Genomic DNA, 16,109 nt, shown 5'->3' on the forward strand with positions numbered 1-16,109 from the left:
CTACAGAAAAAAACACTTTAAAAAGCCCACAAAGCGTCTTGAAATTTAAATATATTTTGTATGATTATACTCAATCTCATTTTAACAGCAATCTACTAGATATAATTTATGCCCATAAATGGAAAAGCTTATGGAAATTTTAATAGATCATTAAAATAGACTCAAAGGAGCTACTTCCATTTGTTGCCTTTACGTCACTTACACATGCATAAATGATAATTCTAAGGGTATACTAACATCAGATGGTTTGTAGTCATCATGGGTCATGGATAAAAGCTGCAAAAAGCAATGCGGGAAAGCATGTTAGTAAGGAAGCTGAAAGCATTTTACTGTTGATGTATCTATAAAGTTTTACTATGCACAAACCCATTCTCTTTAACTTGCTGATTGCTAGTGATATTAAAATTGCCATGCAAAATATAAAGGGACAAATAAATGAGCTGGATGCTGCTGTTTATGACAACTATTTCACAGCTCTTGATGTTAATGTTTAGTTATACAGCAGATAAGCAACCACATGTCTATAAATGTTACCATGTTTTTCAAGGGTTATGTTCTACAGGAATAAGCTGCTTAGTTTTATACCCCTTTGAGACATCTGCAAAATTCTGAATGTATTTATCTTTCAAGAAATAGAATTTTCATAATAAAGAAAAATTGGGCCAGGCACGGTGGTGGCTCACGCCTGTAATCCCAGCACTTTGAGAGTCCGAGGCAGGCGGATCATGAGGCCAGGATATCGAGACCATCCTGGCTAACACAGTGAAACCCCGTCTCTACTAAAAATACAAACAATTAGCCGGGCGTGGTGGCGGGCGCCTGTAGTCCCAGATACTCGGGAGGCTGAGGAAGGAGAATGGCATGAACCCGGAAGGCGGAGCTTGCAGTGAGCCGAGATTGCACCACTGCACTCCAGCCTGGGTGACAGAGCGAGACTCCATCTCAAATAAAAAAAAAAGAAAAAAGAAAAATTGATTTGTAATGTGGTTTGAGATTATTTTAAGATTTGTAATGTGGTTTGAGATTATTTTAAGATTTGCGTACTGTCTACAACAAAATGATTATTAATATGACTACTTTTTAACTAGTAATACATTACTACCAGGTGATTTGGGCTTCCCCCAAATAATAATTAGCACAGCAAGTGGTTCTACCACAATTTTAGGTCAGGACTCATTTGCATTCTTAAAAATCACTGAGGGTCCCAAAGAGACTTAATTTATGTGGGTTCTATCTATCAATTATCTACCATATGAGAAATTGACCAGGTAGTCTTAAAATATTTTTTACTTATGTATGTATTCATTAAAAATTTAAAAAAACCATTATGTGTTAGTATAAATAAATTATTTAAATAGCTATATTTTTTAAAACAAATAGTGAAGAGAGTCTCATTGTTTTATAATTTTGCATATCTATTTAATGTCTAGCTTAATAAAAGACAACCGGATTTTCACATCTGTTTCTGCATTCAATCTGTTGTGACGTGGTGTTCTGGTTGAAGTAGATAAAGAAAATCTGGCTTCACATAGGCATGCAATTGGGTCAAAAAGAAGTATTTTAGGGCCGGGCGCAGTGACTTATGCCTGTAACCCTAGCACTTTGGAAGACCGAGGCAGGCGGATTGCCTAAGTTCAGGAGTTCAAGACCAGCCAGGGCAACATGGCAAAACCACATCTCTACTAAAAATTCAAAAAAATTAGCCAGGCGTGGTGGCGTGCCTGTAGTCCCAGCTACTTGGGAGGCTGATTCAGGAGAATTGCTTGAACTCAGGAGGCGGAGGTTGCAGTGAGCCAAGATCGCACCACTGCACTCCAGCCTGGGCGACAGAGCAAGACTCTGGTGCCAAAAAAACAAAAAAAAAGTATTTTAATAGTCTATCTAAACTGTGGACAGTCTTTGCTACTCGATCAGACTCAACCAGTGTAGAGTCTTGAATGTCAGTTGTAGTGCAGAATCTGCAACCATATCAGTGAACTTTTCATACTCTGCTACATTAAAACCCATTGGCATATCATGCACCCCGACTGGATCATTTATCCACGTGCTGTCGTGTCAGGTGGTGGTAATTCGGAAACTGCTGTTTCAGTGAGTTACAGGTATTGACTCTACCGAATACTGACAAGTTTCAGTATGCAATGTGTAAAAAGCACATTTGTCAATATCACCTCATCTCATCAGAAAAGTCCTCAAATATTGGAAACTTTTTAAGCCCTCAGTAGATACGGGTTTTCCAAAATTCTAATTTTTACTCAAATGCTTAAATTTTATCACTGGTAACAATTATTGTCCTTGTTTGCCTCAAAGAGATGAGCTCACTTCATTTATTTTCAAGTAATTGTCTGCCAAATACCCAAATCAACCAAATACCCGACAGTGTAAAATTATTTTCTGCAATATAGTTCAGCACTGAAATTTTCACCCTCCAGTGCTAACAGATTGCTTTGCTACTTTTGTTTGTTTTAATTACAAAATTATTTTTTTAATAGGAACATTCTTTTTAAGATTAGGAGATTTCAGTAGAAAGCACGGAAATATAAAATGATGTTCTTGATGGGACGTGGGTATTTACTTTGGAAATAGTTTTCCCTCTCTGGTACTAACTCTCCTAAATCACTGTTTCTATAAACTACAAGCAAACTGAATATGATATGATATATATGATATTATAATGCTCATATTCAACAGTAAAATACAAAAACATAAAAATTAGGGAACGGAAATCTCTTTCATCATGGCTTACTTTTCTCTCATTGGTGGGGTAATGGGTTGCGTACCACAGGCTCCGCCTCCTCTCTGCTGTTATTTGGATGGGGCTGCAAGCCAGGGCTTTGTCCTCTTCTTTGGTCCTCTCATCCTGCACCTGAAACACAGAAACAGGATCAGTCTTGCTTCCTGAGGCAGTTCCCTAGGCAGCCTGGGTGGCCAAGACAGAGCTTTTCATTTTGGCTCAATATGATGACTTTTCAAAGTGAATGTTTACAATATACAGGATTTTATCAAGGCACTTTAAGAAATGACAAAAATGCTCCCCTCTAATTGATAAGTACATCAATATTAAATGTCCCCTGATTCTACTAAGCCCCATGCATTACAGAATATGCTCCATTGTTAAATATCCACAGCTTTTCCACGTGCATTCTCAACTACACTCAAAAGCAGCAATGCACATGGCTCTTAGCTTAAGAGCCTTCACAAAGGTGCACAGTTAACCATGTAAGCCAGCTGCTGGCAATCTTCAATTAAGACTGGATGTATTGAAGGCAGAATCATCTAGTGCTCACACAGCGCTAAGCAAGAGCATATCTATGCACATGAGACATTTGCCTACATTAGACAACTGGTCTAGGAAAGGTGATAGAAAGGAATACGAGGAACAGTAAGTGCTTCGGTGCCTTAGCATGTTTTCCCAACAAAAGTGTCCTAGTAAAAAGGGCAGTCATGCGTCACTGATACTGGAGTGGAGTGGATTTAGTCTCATTGTCTGGGTCCCAGTGCACCAAAGTAGAACTCCTAAGCAGGGCACCCTAACTCCCTGGGTGGGGCATTACATTTGCCAGGTGGGGGCCACATATTACACTGAAGTCTCGACACTGCCTTTTCTCTCTCTCTTTTTCAAACATGTTTCATAGATGTCTACTTCAGCACTCACATTTGGTGGCCAGCACTTTTCATTAAATGTACCAGGTCACCTGGAACTATGATATAATCAGCTTCTTTTTCTCATTGCCTTTTTCTCATTGCCTCAATGCAATGGGCCTTCTGTCCCAGCCCATTTAAAATAGAGCCCACATGAAATGTTGATGATAGTTTGAAGCCCCCTTCTCTACATACCCCTGCAGACCTTGTGATTTATAACATTGCTATTGCTGTGTGGCCTATAGCCTAGACGGTCTTCCTGGCTCTCTCTCTGCCTACCTTTGCTTGCCAGACAGCACACGGCAGTGGAAGCAGAATATCGCATGGGCCCAAAGTTATAACGGAGCCCTCATCAAGCTACTGCATTATCCGAGAGATGACATGGGATATCCCAGAGAAAGCAAATGGGCTGGGAAATCTTAATAACTAGAAAGCCTTAAAGTAATTTCCATAATGTGTAAGACATTGTTCAGAAATAGTTCCCATCGCGGTGGCTCACGCCTGTGATCCCAGCATTTTGGGAGGCCAAGGCGAGTGAATTACCTGAGCTCAGGAGTTCGAGACCAGCCTGGCCAACATGGAGAAACCCCGTCTCTACTAAAAATACAAAAAAATTAGCCGGGCGTGGTGTCCAGCACCTGTAATCCCAGCTACTCAGGAGGCTGAGGCAGGAGAATCGCTTGAACCCAGGAGGCAGAGGTTGCGGTGAGCCGGGATCATGCCATTGCACTCCAGCCTGGGCAACAAGAGTGAAACTCCATCTCAAAAATATATATGTATATTTAATTTTTTATGTATATGTTTTTATTTGTGAATGTATACATATACATATGCATGTTTGTGGAGGAATTGGACACAATTTTAATGTTTCTACTGGCACAGTCAAATTTTAGAAGAGAACTGAAGAAAAATATAACACAACATGACTGGGATTCCTTACCACCCATAAATCATTTTGTTACTAAACAACTGTCATCAGTGGCCTAAAAGAAAGATGATCCAGGAGAACCCTGCTAACAAGGATGGCCTCTGAGACCCTAATCCCACAGACGGCTGTTAGCCACTGAGATGGAGAGGAGGTACCACATAGGAGGAAGACAGCACCATCCTCATTTCTGCAGGTGGCGCTTCTGTCAGGGATGACCGGAGGCATGCGCCTCCTGCAGTTTTACAGTCACTATCTGATTTACATCCTGTTTGCTTCTCTTGGACCATTTTTCTCTTTTAGAATGCACAGCACTCTAAGTGGGGCTCTGCCTACTGAAGTCATTGCTCTATGCCGGCCCCTAGGTTAGTTTCAGACCCAGTTGGCCTTCCATAAATACTCATTGACTGGCTGACTGATGAACGTGTGGGGATGGTCTGTGGGTACAAAGACAGACAGAGAAAGTAGGGAACTTCTGCAGGGCCTCAGGCTAGAAGCGATTCAGAGGAGGGGGGACTGGAATGCAGAGACTCAGGCTGGGCCATGCTCATGAGAACTGTCCCCAGCTGTGCGGTTCCCCACAGGTGGGGCCTGAAAAGGTGCGGCCACCCAGTCTACACAGCTTGTCTCCTTCATGTGTCAATAAGCAACCTTGCAACCGGGCTCCTGACAGTCATTTAGGAGAAAGAAAAGCAGGCTGATGTTTTCTGTCACTGAAGGAGAAAAGAGAGAAGAGAAGCCACCCAGGCTTCAGTCCTCCCCTCAGAAATGCTGTGTCCTTGTTCATATTTTCATAGAGAATAAACACCCTCAGTTGTGCTGGAAGGAATATTCGAATCCCCATCCCTCACAAGGGGATACTCAGGAGGCAACAGGCACCAACAAGAGCTGGGCTGTCACTCCCACATCTTCACAGGCTAAGAGCACTGGAGGAGATTTGGGAAACACCAGTCCCCTTGATAACAGGGGTGTGTCTCTAAGAACCGAGCTTTGTTGTCAAATGTAGATTAGAATCTGAATTGTACCATCCAGTAAATGTGTGATTTTAGAAAAACTGGCATCTCTAACTTCATTTTCCCCATCTGTAAATGGGTATAATACCTATTCTATTGATCAGAGTTGTTTAGTTTTTTAAAATGAGATATGTATGACATGGCATATTACAGTAAGTGATCAGCAAAAATGAGTCTTCCGTTCTTCTCACTGCCTGCCATTCTTACCAGCACTTTGTGGTAGTAAAGGGAAGCTAGTCTTTGATCTGGTAGTATTTATATTCACTTAATACTCTTTGCAGAATTAAAACATCATATCCAGAACACTAGAGTTGTGTTGGAATAGAGTATTCATTAGTCAGTAGAGAACAGGAGTGAATCATTTCACCTGGAGATTCTAGTTTACTTTGCAGACAAGATCATGAAAACGTTTTTGTCCTTACAAGGGGCTCTTGCAGCCAGATGCGGATCAGAGTGGCCAGAGTGTAGTACATCACCAGCAGGAGGATAGGGTTGGCGTGGTGGTACCATGACAGGTCCGGGTTTACTATGATCTTCCAAGTACTCGAACAGTCCGTTTGAATTACTGACTTGATACCAAACAACCTGTTAAAAAACAAAGAAAAATGCTTAATAGATGTAATAAGCTATATGTCTCCAACATTGAATAAAAGTACTTTGTTTTTGATACATTCGTGAGCTATTCCTAGGTTGATCTGTTCTATTGTAGATATTTCAATTATCCTTCTGTATATGTAACTACATCTTTAAAGAATATATGTGGACGTGTATGTATAATATGCATATAATATGTACATTCTGTAATCATATGTGTATGTATAAAATTGACATCAACATTAACCAGATGATCTTTACATCAGTTCAAAAATCCAGTTAATACTAAATTCTTGCACATCTATTAAAAATTTGTTTTAATTATTAATCAGCCCTATTAAAACCCTGTATTATAGAAATGCCAAGTATGTGGTAACATGTTACTAGTCCAGCTAAATGAGCAAATATTTTGTTTTTGGCTGGGTTCAGCATTAGTTGTACTCAGGTAGTGTTGACGTTATTGGGCTAGTTCTGCAGTTTAGCCATGAAAGTCAAGTATTATATAGCAAAATTTCTGTAAGATATATTTCTGTCAAATATCATTTATGAGCAATTTGATTTTTTCAAAGCATAGTAACTAATCATTTTCTTTAAAATATGACTTTGAGTCTGTTACATTTTGAAATGGTTTATTTTTATGCTGATTTCTACTACTCAGAATGTGTCTGATTATATAATGGAAAACTATGTAAAATATGACTCATTTAGAAATTCATTTTGATGGGCAATTTTTCTAAGAAAATACTCTACTAAATGCATAAAACTTTATAGGTTAAGTGAGTTTCATACCTTTCTACTGTTTGCATCTTTTATTTACTTTTTGTTTTTGAAATAGGGTCTCGCTCTGTCACCCAGGCTGGAGTGCAGCGGCATGATCACAGCCCACTGCAGCCTTGAGTGCCTGGGCTCACATGATCCTCCTGCCTTGGCCTCCCAAGTCGCTGGGAACACAAGGGCATGCCACCATACCCAACAATTTTTTTTTAATTGCTTGTAAAGACAAAGTCTCATTATGTTGCCCAGGCTGGTCTCAAACTCCTGGGCTCAAGTGATCCTCCCACATTAGCCTCCAAAAGTGCTGGGATTACAGGTGTGAACAATTGCACACAGCCTGTTTGCAACTTTTATATGTGAATTTCCTTTGATTTTTATCTTACATTCTTCAGTTATAAAATCTTCAAAGGCTGCATGCCCTTCACTTGTAAAATCTCTCAGGGTGAATGCTGTTTTCTATCACAATGTAAGTGCAATATTAGTGTATTGATGAACACAGATTTTAACGTAAGCTAAATAGAAATTAAACTAACTTTCTTCATTTTTATCAGAAATAAATAAGTTATATCATAACTTGTTCTTATTATAAAATCCTTTTATCTTAAGCTCCAGACAGATTTTTTTTTGGAGTTAGCATTTGAAATAACAATTTCCTGAGTGAAAAAACTTATGTCCCACTTAGAATGGTAGAACTTTCTGAAAATGTTTTTGCAGCCCTAGATTAAAATGTAAATTTCTTGTATAAAGTACACAGAACTGAAAGCTTTTCGATGTAAAATCAGACAAGCTAGATAGTCTCTTGGGTTAATCTAAGTGGCAGCTCTTCCAGCTGCTGAGTCCTTCTCCTTGCTCCATGCCTGGCACATATGCTAGAACTAACCTCATCAACTCTTAGTTTAAAAATACTTGTTTTGTCCCATACAGAATTTTAATTGTAATTTTCTGTAGCTGTTGGTAAAGCGAACTAAATGCTTCATATCATATAGACATTACATACCTTGCCACTGATATCATAACTGATTGCAAACTGATTTTACATATTCCTACACTAACGCTGAATAGTAAGACTTAGATTTTGTACTAGCAATGTATAGACCTAAAAAAATGAGCAGAAGCTAATCAGTAGCAGATTGTTGTCTCCTACAAGAACTTTTTTTAATTGAGCTATGCAAATACCACAAAACCTAAGATTTCTCTCTCTCTCTCTTTTTTTTTTTGTTTTTTTTTGAGACAGAGTCTCACTCTGTCCCCAGGCTGGAGTGCAGTGGCGCGATCTCGGCTCACTGCAACCTCCGCCTCCCGGGTTCAAGCGATTCTCCTGCCTCAGCCTCTCAAGTAGCTGGAACTACAGGTGCGCACCACCATGCCAGCTAATTTTTGTATTTGTAGTAGGGATGGGATTTAACCATGTTGGCCAGGATGGTCTTGATCTCTTGACCCCATGATCCGCCCGCCTCGGCCTCCCAAAGTGCTGGGATTCCAGATGTGAGCCACTGCACCTGGCATCTCTCACTTTTGTTTTTTTTTTCTAAAGAAACTAGATACTGTTGAAAGGATTCATATGCGAGATAAGAAATTTGTATCTGAAGTTCACATCCTTTCTGGCACTGCAATTCTAGGATACTACACAGCATCCAACAATTATTTAATTTACTCAATGTTTATTTCCCAGGATTGCATCTTGATACTCACAGTACAAAGAAACTGATACCATTGCACCTGCTCTCCAGGAACTACTCTGTCTACACTAAGGCCATGTGCTAGCTTGGGCAGAGCAAGGTGTCACAGAAACCCTCTCTTTCAGTGGGTGATGGGGATGGGTACTCCTCCTGACTGTCTTAAATCTCTCCATAGAAATATCTCTTTGCTTGAGAAGTATGACACAATTACAGAGCAGCACATCCCAATGTACTGCTTATTTGGAAAAAAAAGATAAAGATGAAGCTTTTCTCTTTCATGCATTTGGAATATCTTCTGTTTATCTTTGATCCTAGGCCTGGTTCCACTGATAATGTACACAAATGTATTTGGTAAATGACTCAATGTCTGAGCTTTCACTTTCTAATAAAATCTAATAATGATGGGTGAGGTGAGGATGCAAGTGTATGAAAAATAAAGGACAGTTTTTAGAAGATCTTATGTTAAATACTTAAGAACTCACAGATTCTATTTCCCAAAAGATAGCTGAAGATAGGTCCCCAAGTGATGATCAGTTCCCAGGAGAGACACATCAGACCCTTGGGGCCCACACTCCCACTTTGGAACCTGGTCTGTCTGCATTGCTGTTTCATGGCCAGCATTTCTGTCCACAGAACACATCCTCACTTCAATTATTATGCCAAGGGCAGTCTCCCTACCTCTAATTTCTCTTCCCTGCACATTGTGACAGCTGCCAGAGTTTCCTTGGGAAAGCTCATGTTCTGTACGCCACCCTCCTCATCCTACTCCCTACTCCCCCATTTCCTGGAGAAAAGCCCTGAGTCCCAGAAAAGCATCCCTGAGGTCTTCAGCAACCTGGTCCCCTTTTCTTTCTCCCAGACAAAAACCTTGGCTATGCTAGATTATTTGGGGTTTACCATAAAAATCTCAATCCCTTTGGTGTTGCTATTCTTCATTTTACCAGGAGGCTTTTCAGTAGCTATGACGTTTCTGGAGTCCCCAAATCAAGAATTGAGGGTATATGTACCAGGTGAGCTTTACCCACTCCTTGGCAATGAAGATCCAAGAAATAGGACAGGCAGAGCTTCATAGACTCTCTGATACCTTTTAGGATAACTCCAGCCCCCAACTCCAACTGCAATCCCATAATATGTGCATGTCACTGTATTCCTTCCAGATACCTCAATCATTCCAAAATATTACAGGGGTCACACAGGATACCAGCTGTTCAGGATGCATAATTATATTACGTCTATGGCCTATCATCTGAACCTTCATGCTAATTTATGATAATTAAGTTTTGTTGTAAGCATTGGTTCTTCATCATTCTTTCCTTCAGGCCTGACATTCCTTATAGTTAATATTCGCCAATACCCTGAAGCCATTTCCCAGCACACTTCATTCACGTTTCTTCCTATCTCTTTGTTGTTGCTGCTTGTTAACATCCTTGGCATCATCTAGGTCTAGTTCCAAAGTCACCATCTCCAGGAAATGTCTACGATTTCTCCTTCTTAGATTCAATTTTCCCTATGCCTCCACAACAATGATATTTGTAGTCATAATTTGAATTTCTGCTATTTTTAGTGTACGTGCTTGTTTTGCTGCCCATTTTGTTTCTAATGCCTTCCAAAAAGGGTGTATGTCTTGTCACCTTGCGTTTATGGCAGTGCTTAGGGTATGAAAGCCTTTAAAGGTAGGTTTTTTTAACTGAATTAAATATACTAAGAGTAAGTAGGTGATCACGGTTATGGTAGGAGCAGAGATTAAAAGATGGAAAAGTTCCTGCTTTTAAAAAAGAGAGAAAGGTAAGAAACTGTAGATATGCAAACAAATTCTGGAATTTTCAGAGAAAAATCACTGCTGCTTGAATCCCAACATCCATGATTTTAGTGCCCCAGTTTAGGAAATAAGAACACAGAGTGTAACGACGGCAACAAAAGTACACTTTTATTTACCTAAAGTATATCTTAGGTCATACATAGCAGATAGTTATTTTTGTTCTCTACTGGCTATTAACAAGCATTTTGAACTTTACCTTCTGAATGAAGCAATAAATAAATGTATATGGTTCAGAAATAACACTAGTTTCTTTTTTTTTTTCTTTTTTGTTTTTTTGAGATGGAGTCTCGCTCTGTGGCCCAGGCTGGAGTGCAGTGGCGTGATCTCGGCTCACTGCAAGCTCCGCCTCCCAGGTTCACACCATTCTCCTGCCTCAGCCTCCCAAGTAGCTGAGACTACAGGCACCCACCACCATGCCCGGCTAATTTTTTGTATTTTTAGTAGAGACAGGGTTTCATCGTGTTAGCCAGGATGGTCTCGATCTCCTGACCTTGTGATCTGCCCGCCTCGGCTTCCCAAAGTGCTGGGATTACAGCGTGAGCCACTGCGCCCAGCTAACACTGGTGTTTTTAAACTGAGAATCCAGGTTTATAATGAAGAAACAATGAGACTGAAATATCCAATAGTAACAAAATATGAAGCAAGCCTGGATGATTCCAAGATCCTTCAACTGTACTTTACTCAGATTATTACGAATAAAAATTCATTCCATGCTTTGTTGTTCTCACTTGTAAGTGGGAGTTAAACACTGAGTACACACGGATACTAAGAAGGGAATAATGGGACACCAGGGCCTACTTGAGGGTGAGGGTGGGAGGAGGGCGAGGATGTAAAAACTACTCATCGGGTACTATGCTTATTACCCGGGTGATGAAATCATCTGTACACCTGCAACACGCTATTTATCGATATAACAAACCTGAACATGTACCTCTGAAACGATAATAAAGGTTAAAAAAAATTCATTCCATGCCTTGTGATGAAAGAGGACATCTCAGCAACAGGAAGGGTCGCTCATCGCAGCACTGTGATGAGTCTTCCGCCTGGGGTCCGGCGCACGGTTCATTCTTTCGGCTCTGGGGGCCGCCATGGACTCATTATAGCTGTCCCTCCACTCCTCATGGAGCACTTATTTGCACGTTTTTCTCTCTCTCTGAAGCACTCATAACATCTGACAACATGCGGTGGTTATGAATTGGCAGGGCACTTGTTTCTGCTCGCACATGTTGGCAGATTTATAAAACCTCCACCTGTTTTCAGGTGTGCTTCAGACCACATCTGCTCCGTCTCTAGTAATACAGGATCCCAGCCATTTGCAAGAAATACGTAATACTGAAAATAACAGCACACTTAAAAAAATGTTTATTTGAGGCAAAATACACATAACATAAAGCTGATTATTTTAAACCTTTTTTTTTTTTTTTGAGACAGAGTCTCACTCTGTCACCCGGGCTGGAGTGCAGTGGGCCTCTGCTCACTGCAACCTCTGCCTCCCCGGCTCAAGCGATTCTCCTGCCTCAGCCTCAGGAGTATCTAGGACTACAGGAGCCCGCCACCACGTCCAGCTAAGTTTTTGTATTTTTAGTAGAGATGGGATTTCACCATGTTGGCCAGGCTGGTCTCCAACTCCTGACCTCATGATTTGCCGCCTGGGCCTCCCAAAGCGCTGGGATTACAGGAGTGAGCCATGGCGCCCGGGCCATTTTAAACATTTTTAAGAACACAGTTCAGTGGTACTAATTGCACTCATATTGTTGTGAAACCAATCTCCAGAACTTTTTCATCTTGCAAAACTAAAATTCTGTACACATTAAATAAAAACTCCCTATTCCCTTCTCCTGCCAGGCCCTGGAAACCACCATTATACTTTCTATATCTGTGAATTTGACTACCTGGTACCTTATATTAGTGGAACCATCCAATATTTGTCTTTTGTGACTGTCTTATTTTACGTAGCATGATGGCCTCAAGGTTCATTCATGTTGTAGCATGTGTCAGAATTTCCTTCCTCTTTAAGGCTGAATACATACATATATACATACACCATATGTGTATGTCCCATTTGTTTATTCATCTGTTGATGGCACTTCCACCTTCTGACTATTGTGCATAACGCTGTTATGAACATGGGTGAACAGATATCTCTTCAAGACCCTGTTTTCAATTTTTTTCAATATATAGCCATAAGCGAAATTGTTGGATCATATGGCCATTCTATTTTTAATAGAGAAACTGCTCCGGTTTTTTGAGGAACTGGTATACTGTTTTACATCAGTGCTGCCCCATTTTACATTCTCATCGGCAGTGCACAATCTTCCAGTTTCCCTATAGCCTTGCCAAGTCTTGTTATTTTATGCTTTTGAGAGTAGTCATCCTAATACGTGTGAGATGGGACACCGTATTTTTTTTTTTTTTTTTTTTTTTTTTTGTGAGATGGAGTTTTGCTCTGTTGCCCAGGCTGGAGTGCAGTGGCTCGATCTCGGCTCTTGGCAAGCCCCACCTCCCTGGTTCAGGCCATTCTCCTGCCTCAGCCTCCCAAGTAGCTGGGACTACAGGCGCCTGCCACCACGCCCAGCTAATTTTTTGTATTTTTTTAGTAGAGACAGGGTTTCACCGTATTAGCCAGGACGGTCTCGATCTCCTGACCTCATGATATGCCTGCCTTGGCCTCCCAAAGCACTAGGATTATAGGCATGAGCCACTGCGCCCGGCCCCATACTTTTAATTTAAACTTTTTTTTCCTCAAGAGCTCAGAGTTCTAAGTCCAAGACAGCTTCCAATCCTTTTAGGAAGCCAGGGAATATATTGTTTCCAACTAGCATAAAATGAATATTTGGGGACAAATAATTTTCTAGAGGAAACGTATTTTAATAATCTTCTCATTTTTAACCCCACATCCTTTAATTGAAATGAATGGAGGAAGAAATGGTACAGGGAAGTAGCCCCAAAGAGAGAGATGTATTTCAGGAAGTTTGAGAATTTGAGTCCAAACTATAGGCACTAGACTCAAATACAGAAACCACACTCAAAAGAGAGGAGGATTGCTGAAGCTCGGCTGAGCTCTGTCAAGGTGGAAGCCTTGTCAGCCCCCAGGGTGTTCAGCCGTTCCTCTTCTCATACCATTTTCCCTGGAAAGGGTTTGGTGACAGACTCCAAGCGTCCTGGGCTCCCTATGGGAATTCCCAGGCAGAGTATTCAGAAAGTTAATGAAACACCAGGAGCTAAGTGGATCAGTGGCCATGATGACTGGCCAGTGAGACACACTCATGGGCTCAACTGAGAGCTGAGGAACACATGACAAGCAGCCTTGAAAGGGGGAGGAAGCTGCATTTCTGTAAGCGAGTCCTGGTTCAGAGGAAAGAGTTCAACCTTACGGATTAATTATGCTTGAAGATATAAAGCTAGCAATAACTGCAGCTACCCATAGATGGTCCCTGGGGATTTAATTCTTTAAGTAGACATAGGTACCCTGCAGCAGCTTATAAAACTAATTGTGGGGAAAATGGCCAGGCACTAAAAATAGTTAACTTTTCTTTTTCTTCCATCCCCTACCCACCCTTTCCCCACTCTAATGGCATAAATCTAATGGCAACAAAACATAGGTCTTATTTCTAAGGTTAAAAAAATGAAAATTCAAGTGGCACATATTCTACTTAGTATTTTGATTTTAAAGCACATCTTTTAAATGAAATTGCCTTAGCATGAACTCAGAATAAACTTAAAATCAGAGGCTATAGGGCTAAATGAAAAGAACGGTAATCCAGACACGGATTTGAGCCCTGCCTGAATGATTACCTATGTGACCCTGAGTAGGGCATTTAACCACTTTAAGCCTCAATTTCCTCACGTGGAAAATGAGGCTAGTAAATAACATATCTCAAAGAGGTAATGTGAAGACCAGAAATGATAGGCATACGACTTTTGAAATGCTTTTCATGACACTTCCACTTAGAATCGCTGAAACAGGGCTTGAAAATATCCTATATACAATTGTTTTGGATTGTAAGCTACAGGGTCACTAGATTTCTAATGTGATAGATATCAATTTCTTCCTTGTATAAAAGTATAGATGTATATAGTTCAAGCTAGAATGATACATCTTTTGTTTCAACAGCAACGTACCTAGATAATATTTGGGAGTGCTCCTACTGAGGAACAAGCGAAGAAGGAGAACAGTCTTCTGATGGTACATTATAGCTATAATCCAAATATTTATGGGCACTTTCTTCTCACACATAGAATATACTTTCTCCCTCTCCAAGAAAAACAGTTCCAAATTTCTACCCAGTTATACAGCTCATGAGGTGGGGTCCTAGGTGATGCTTGGTCCTCTCTTACAGTTCAGTTATTCACTCCTTACAGGTCCACAAAATTGCACCCAGCACACGTCAGTGGAGTGGAAACATCATCAGTGCAATAAAAACCTCCCATTTGGAGAAGGAGGTGCGGGAAACACAACACAGGTACCAGGTTGCAGCTATGATCAAATCCCACCAGGCAGGAGCTGGGAAGATTCCCTGCCTAGCAGACACACAAGTCTCATGCTGGAAGCGCTCGGCTCTTCATCAGGAGGAGCTTCCTTGTCAATTGTCTCGCTCGATCCCTGCCTCAACCTCTGCCAGTCTGAAGCCTCTCCATCCCCAGACCCACCTCCCATGCTGTGTGTGACTGACATTTTGGTGAACCTAATATCTGTAATTCTTATTTAACCACAGGTCACGAAGTCTTATGCCATTAGTGTTCTTTTATATTTCTGTGTCTCGTGGCTTGAAATGGGTTGTAAACTCCTTCAGAGCCTAAATAATGTTTCTTAGATGCTTCCAAAGCATGTAGAAGTTTTCCATACATGGGCCATGTTCAGATTATTATAATGGCAACCCTAGTAGTAGCTTTACTAATAATTTTGCAATATGTAACTGAAACTACCAATCAGGAATGTTTGATTGAATGATTAATTAAAATTATCAATCAAAATAATCAGAAATGTTTTCAAAGACTTTTATAAACAAAAGTTCATCAGAAAATTAATTATGCTTACAAAACAATAGGGGCAACACCTAAATACCCAATAAAAATCTATAGATTTTCTCCACTAATCATTATATAGTATTGACAATATCCAAAAGGCAAAAAAATTGGTGCATCACTAAAGAAGTCAAGTTAAGGCAAAGTGAGTCAGTATGTTTTCAAATGAATATGTAATTTATGTCTTAGGGAGGATTTCAATGAAATCCACGTCTGATATTTCCAGATGTGGTAACTGCTGGAATAACTTGTATTTTTGCTTTTTTGCACAAATAGAAACTAATACATAGAACCAAATGACTTATTTATCTTTTCTCACTGCAGTTTTATTTTAATTTTTAAAACATTGAAGATACATTGGGGCTCATCAAGCAGAGGAATAAAATTAGGCATGGTACAATTATAAATAGTGCAGGTTTTCTAGGACCTTGTCCCTCAGAGCTTCTTCCATTAGAAATGCAGAATCTTGGGCCCCACCCAATACCTACTGAGTGAAAATCTACATTCCAGCAAGACACTCAAGTGATTTATATACACATTAAAGTTTGGGAAGCATTGAGTTTAAAGTCAGTTGGACAGTTCTTTTCTCTTATTAGTAGAAACTAGTATTTTACCTGCTATTTAAATCTCATCCCAGCAAA

General features: G+C 40.3%; 1 protein-coding gene across 2 annotated transcripts in view; it reads right to left on the reverse strand.

The window, feature by feature from the left end:
- PIEZO2 (piezo type mechanosensitive ion channel component 2) overlaps window positions 1-16,109 on the reverse strand; it is a 475,806-nt gene that overhangs the window by 127,070 nt on the left and 332,627 nt on the right. For both annotated transcript variants that reach the window (XM_030810771.1, XM_030810770.1), the window contains exons 8-10: window positions 6,000-6,162; window positions 2,744-2,863; window positions 238-276 (exon numbers count right to left, since the gene is read on the reverse strand). In XM_030810771.1, coding sequence (XP_030666631.1) covers window positions 238-276; window positions 2,744-2,863; window positions 6,000-6,162 — 322 coding nt within the window. The remainder of the gene's footprint in view (window positions 1-237; window positions 277-2,743; window positions 2,864-5,999; window positions 6,163-16,109) is intronic.

This window comes from Nomascus leucogenys, chromosome 4 (assembly GCF_006542625.1).
Source record: "Nomascus leucogenys isolate Asia chromosome 4, Asia_NLE_v1, whole genome shotgun sequence".
Taxonomy (NCBI): Eukaryota; Metazoa; Chordata; class Mammalia; order Primates; family Hylobatidae; genus Nomascus; species Nomascus leucogenys.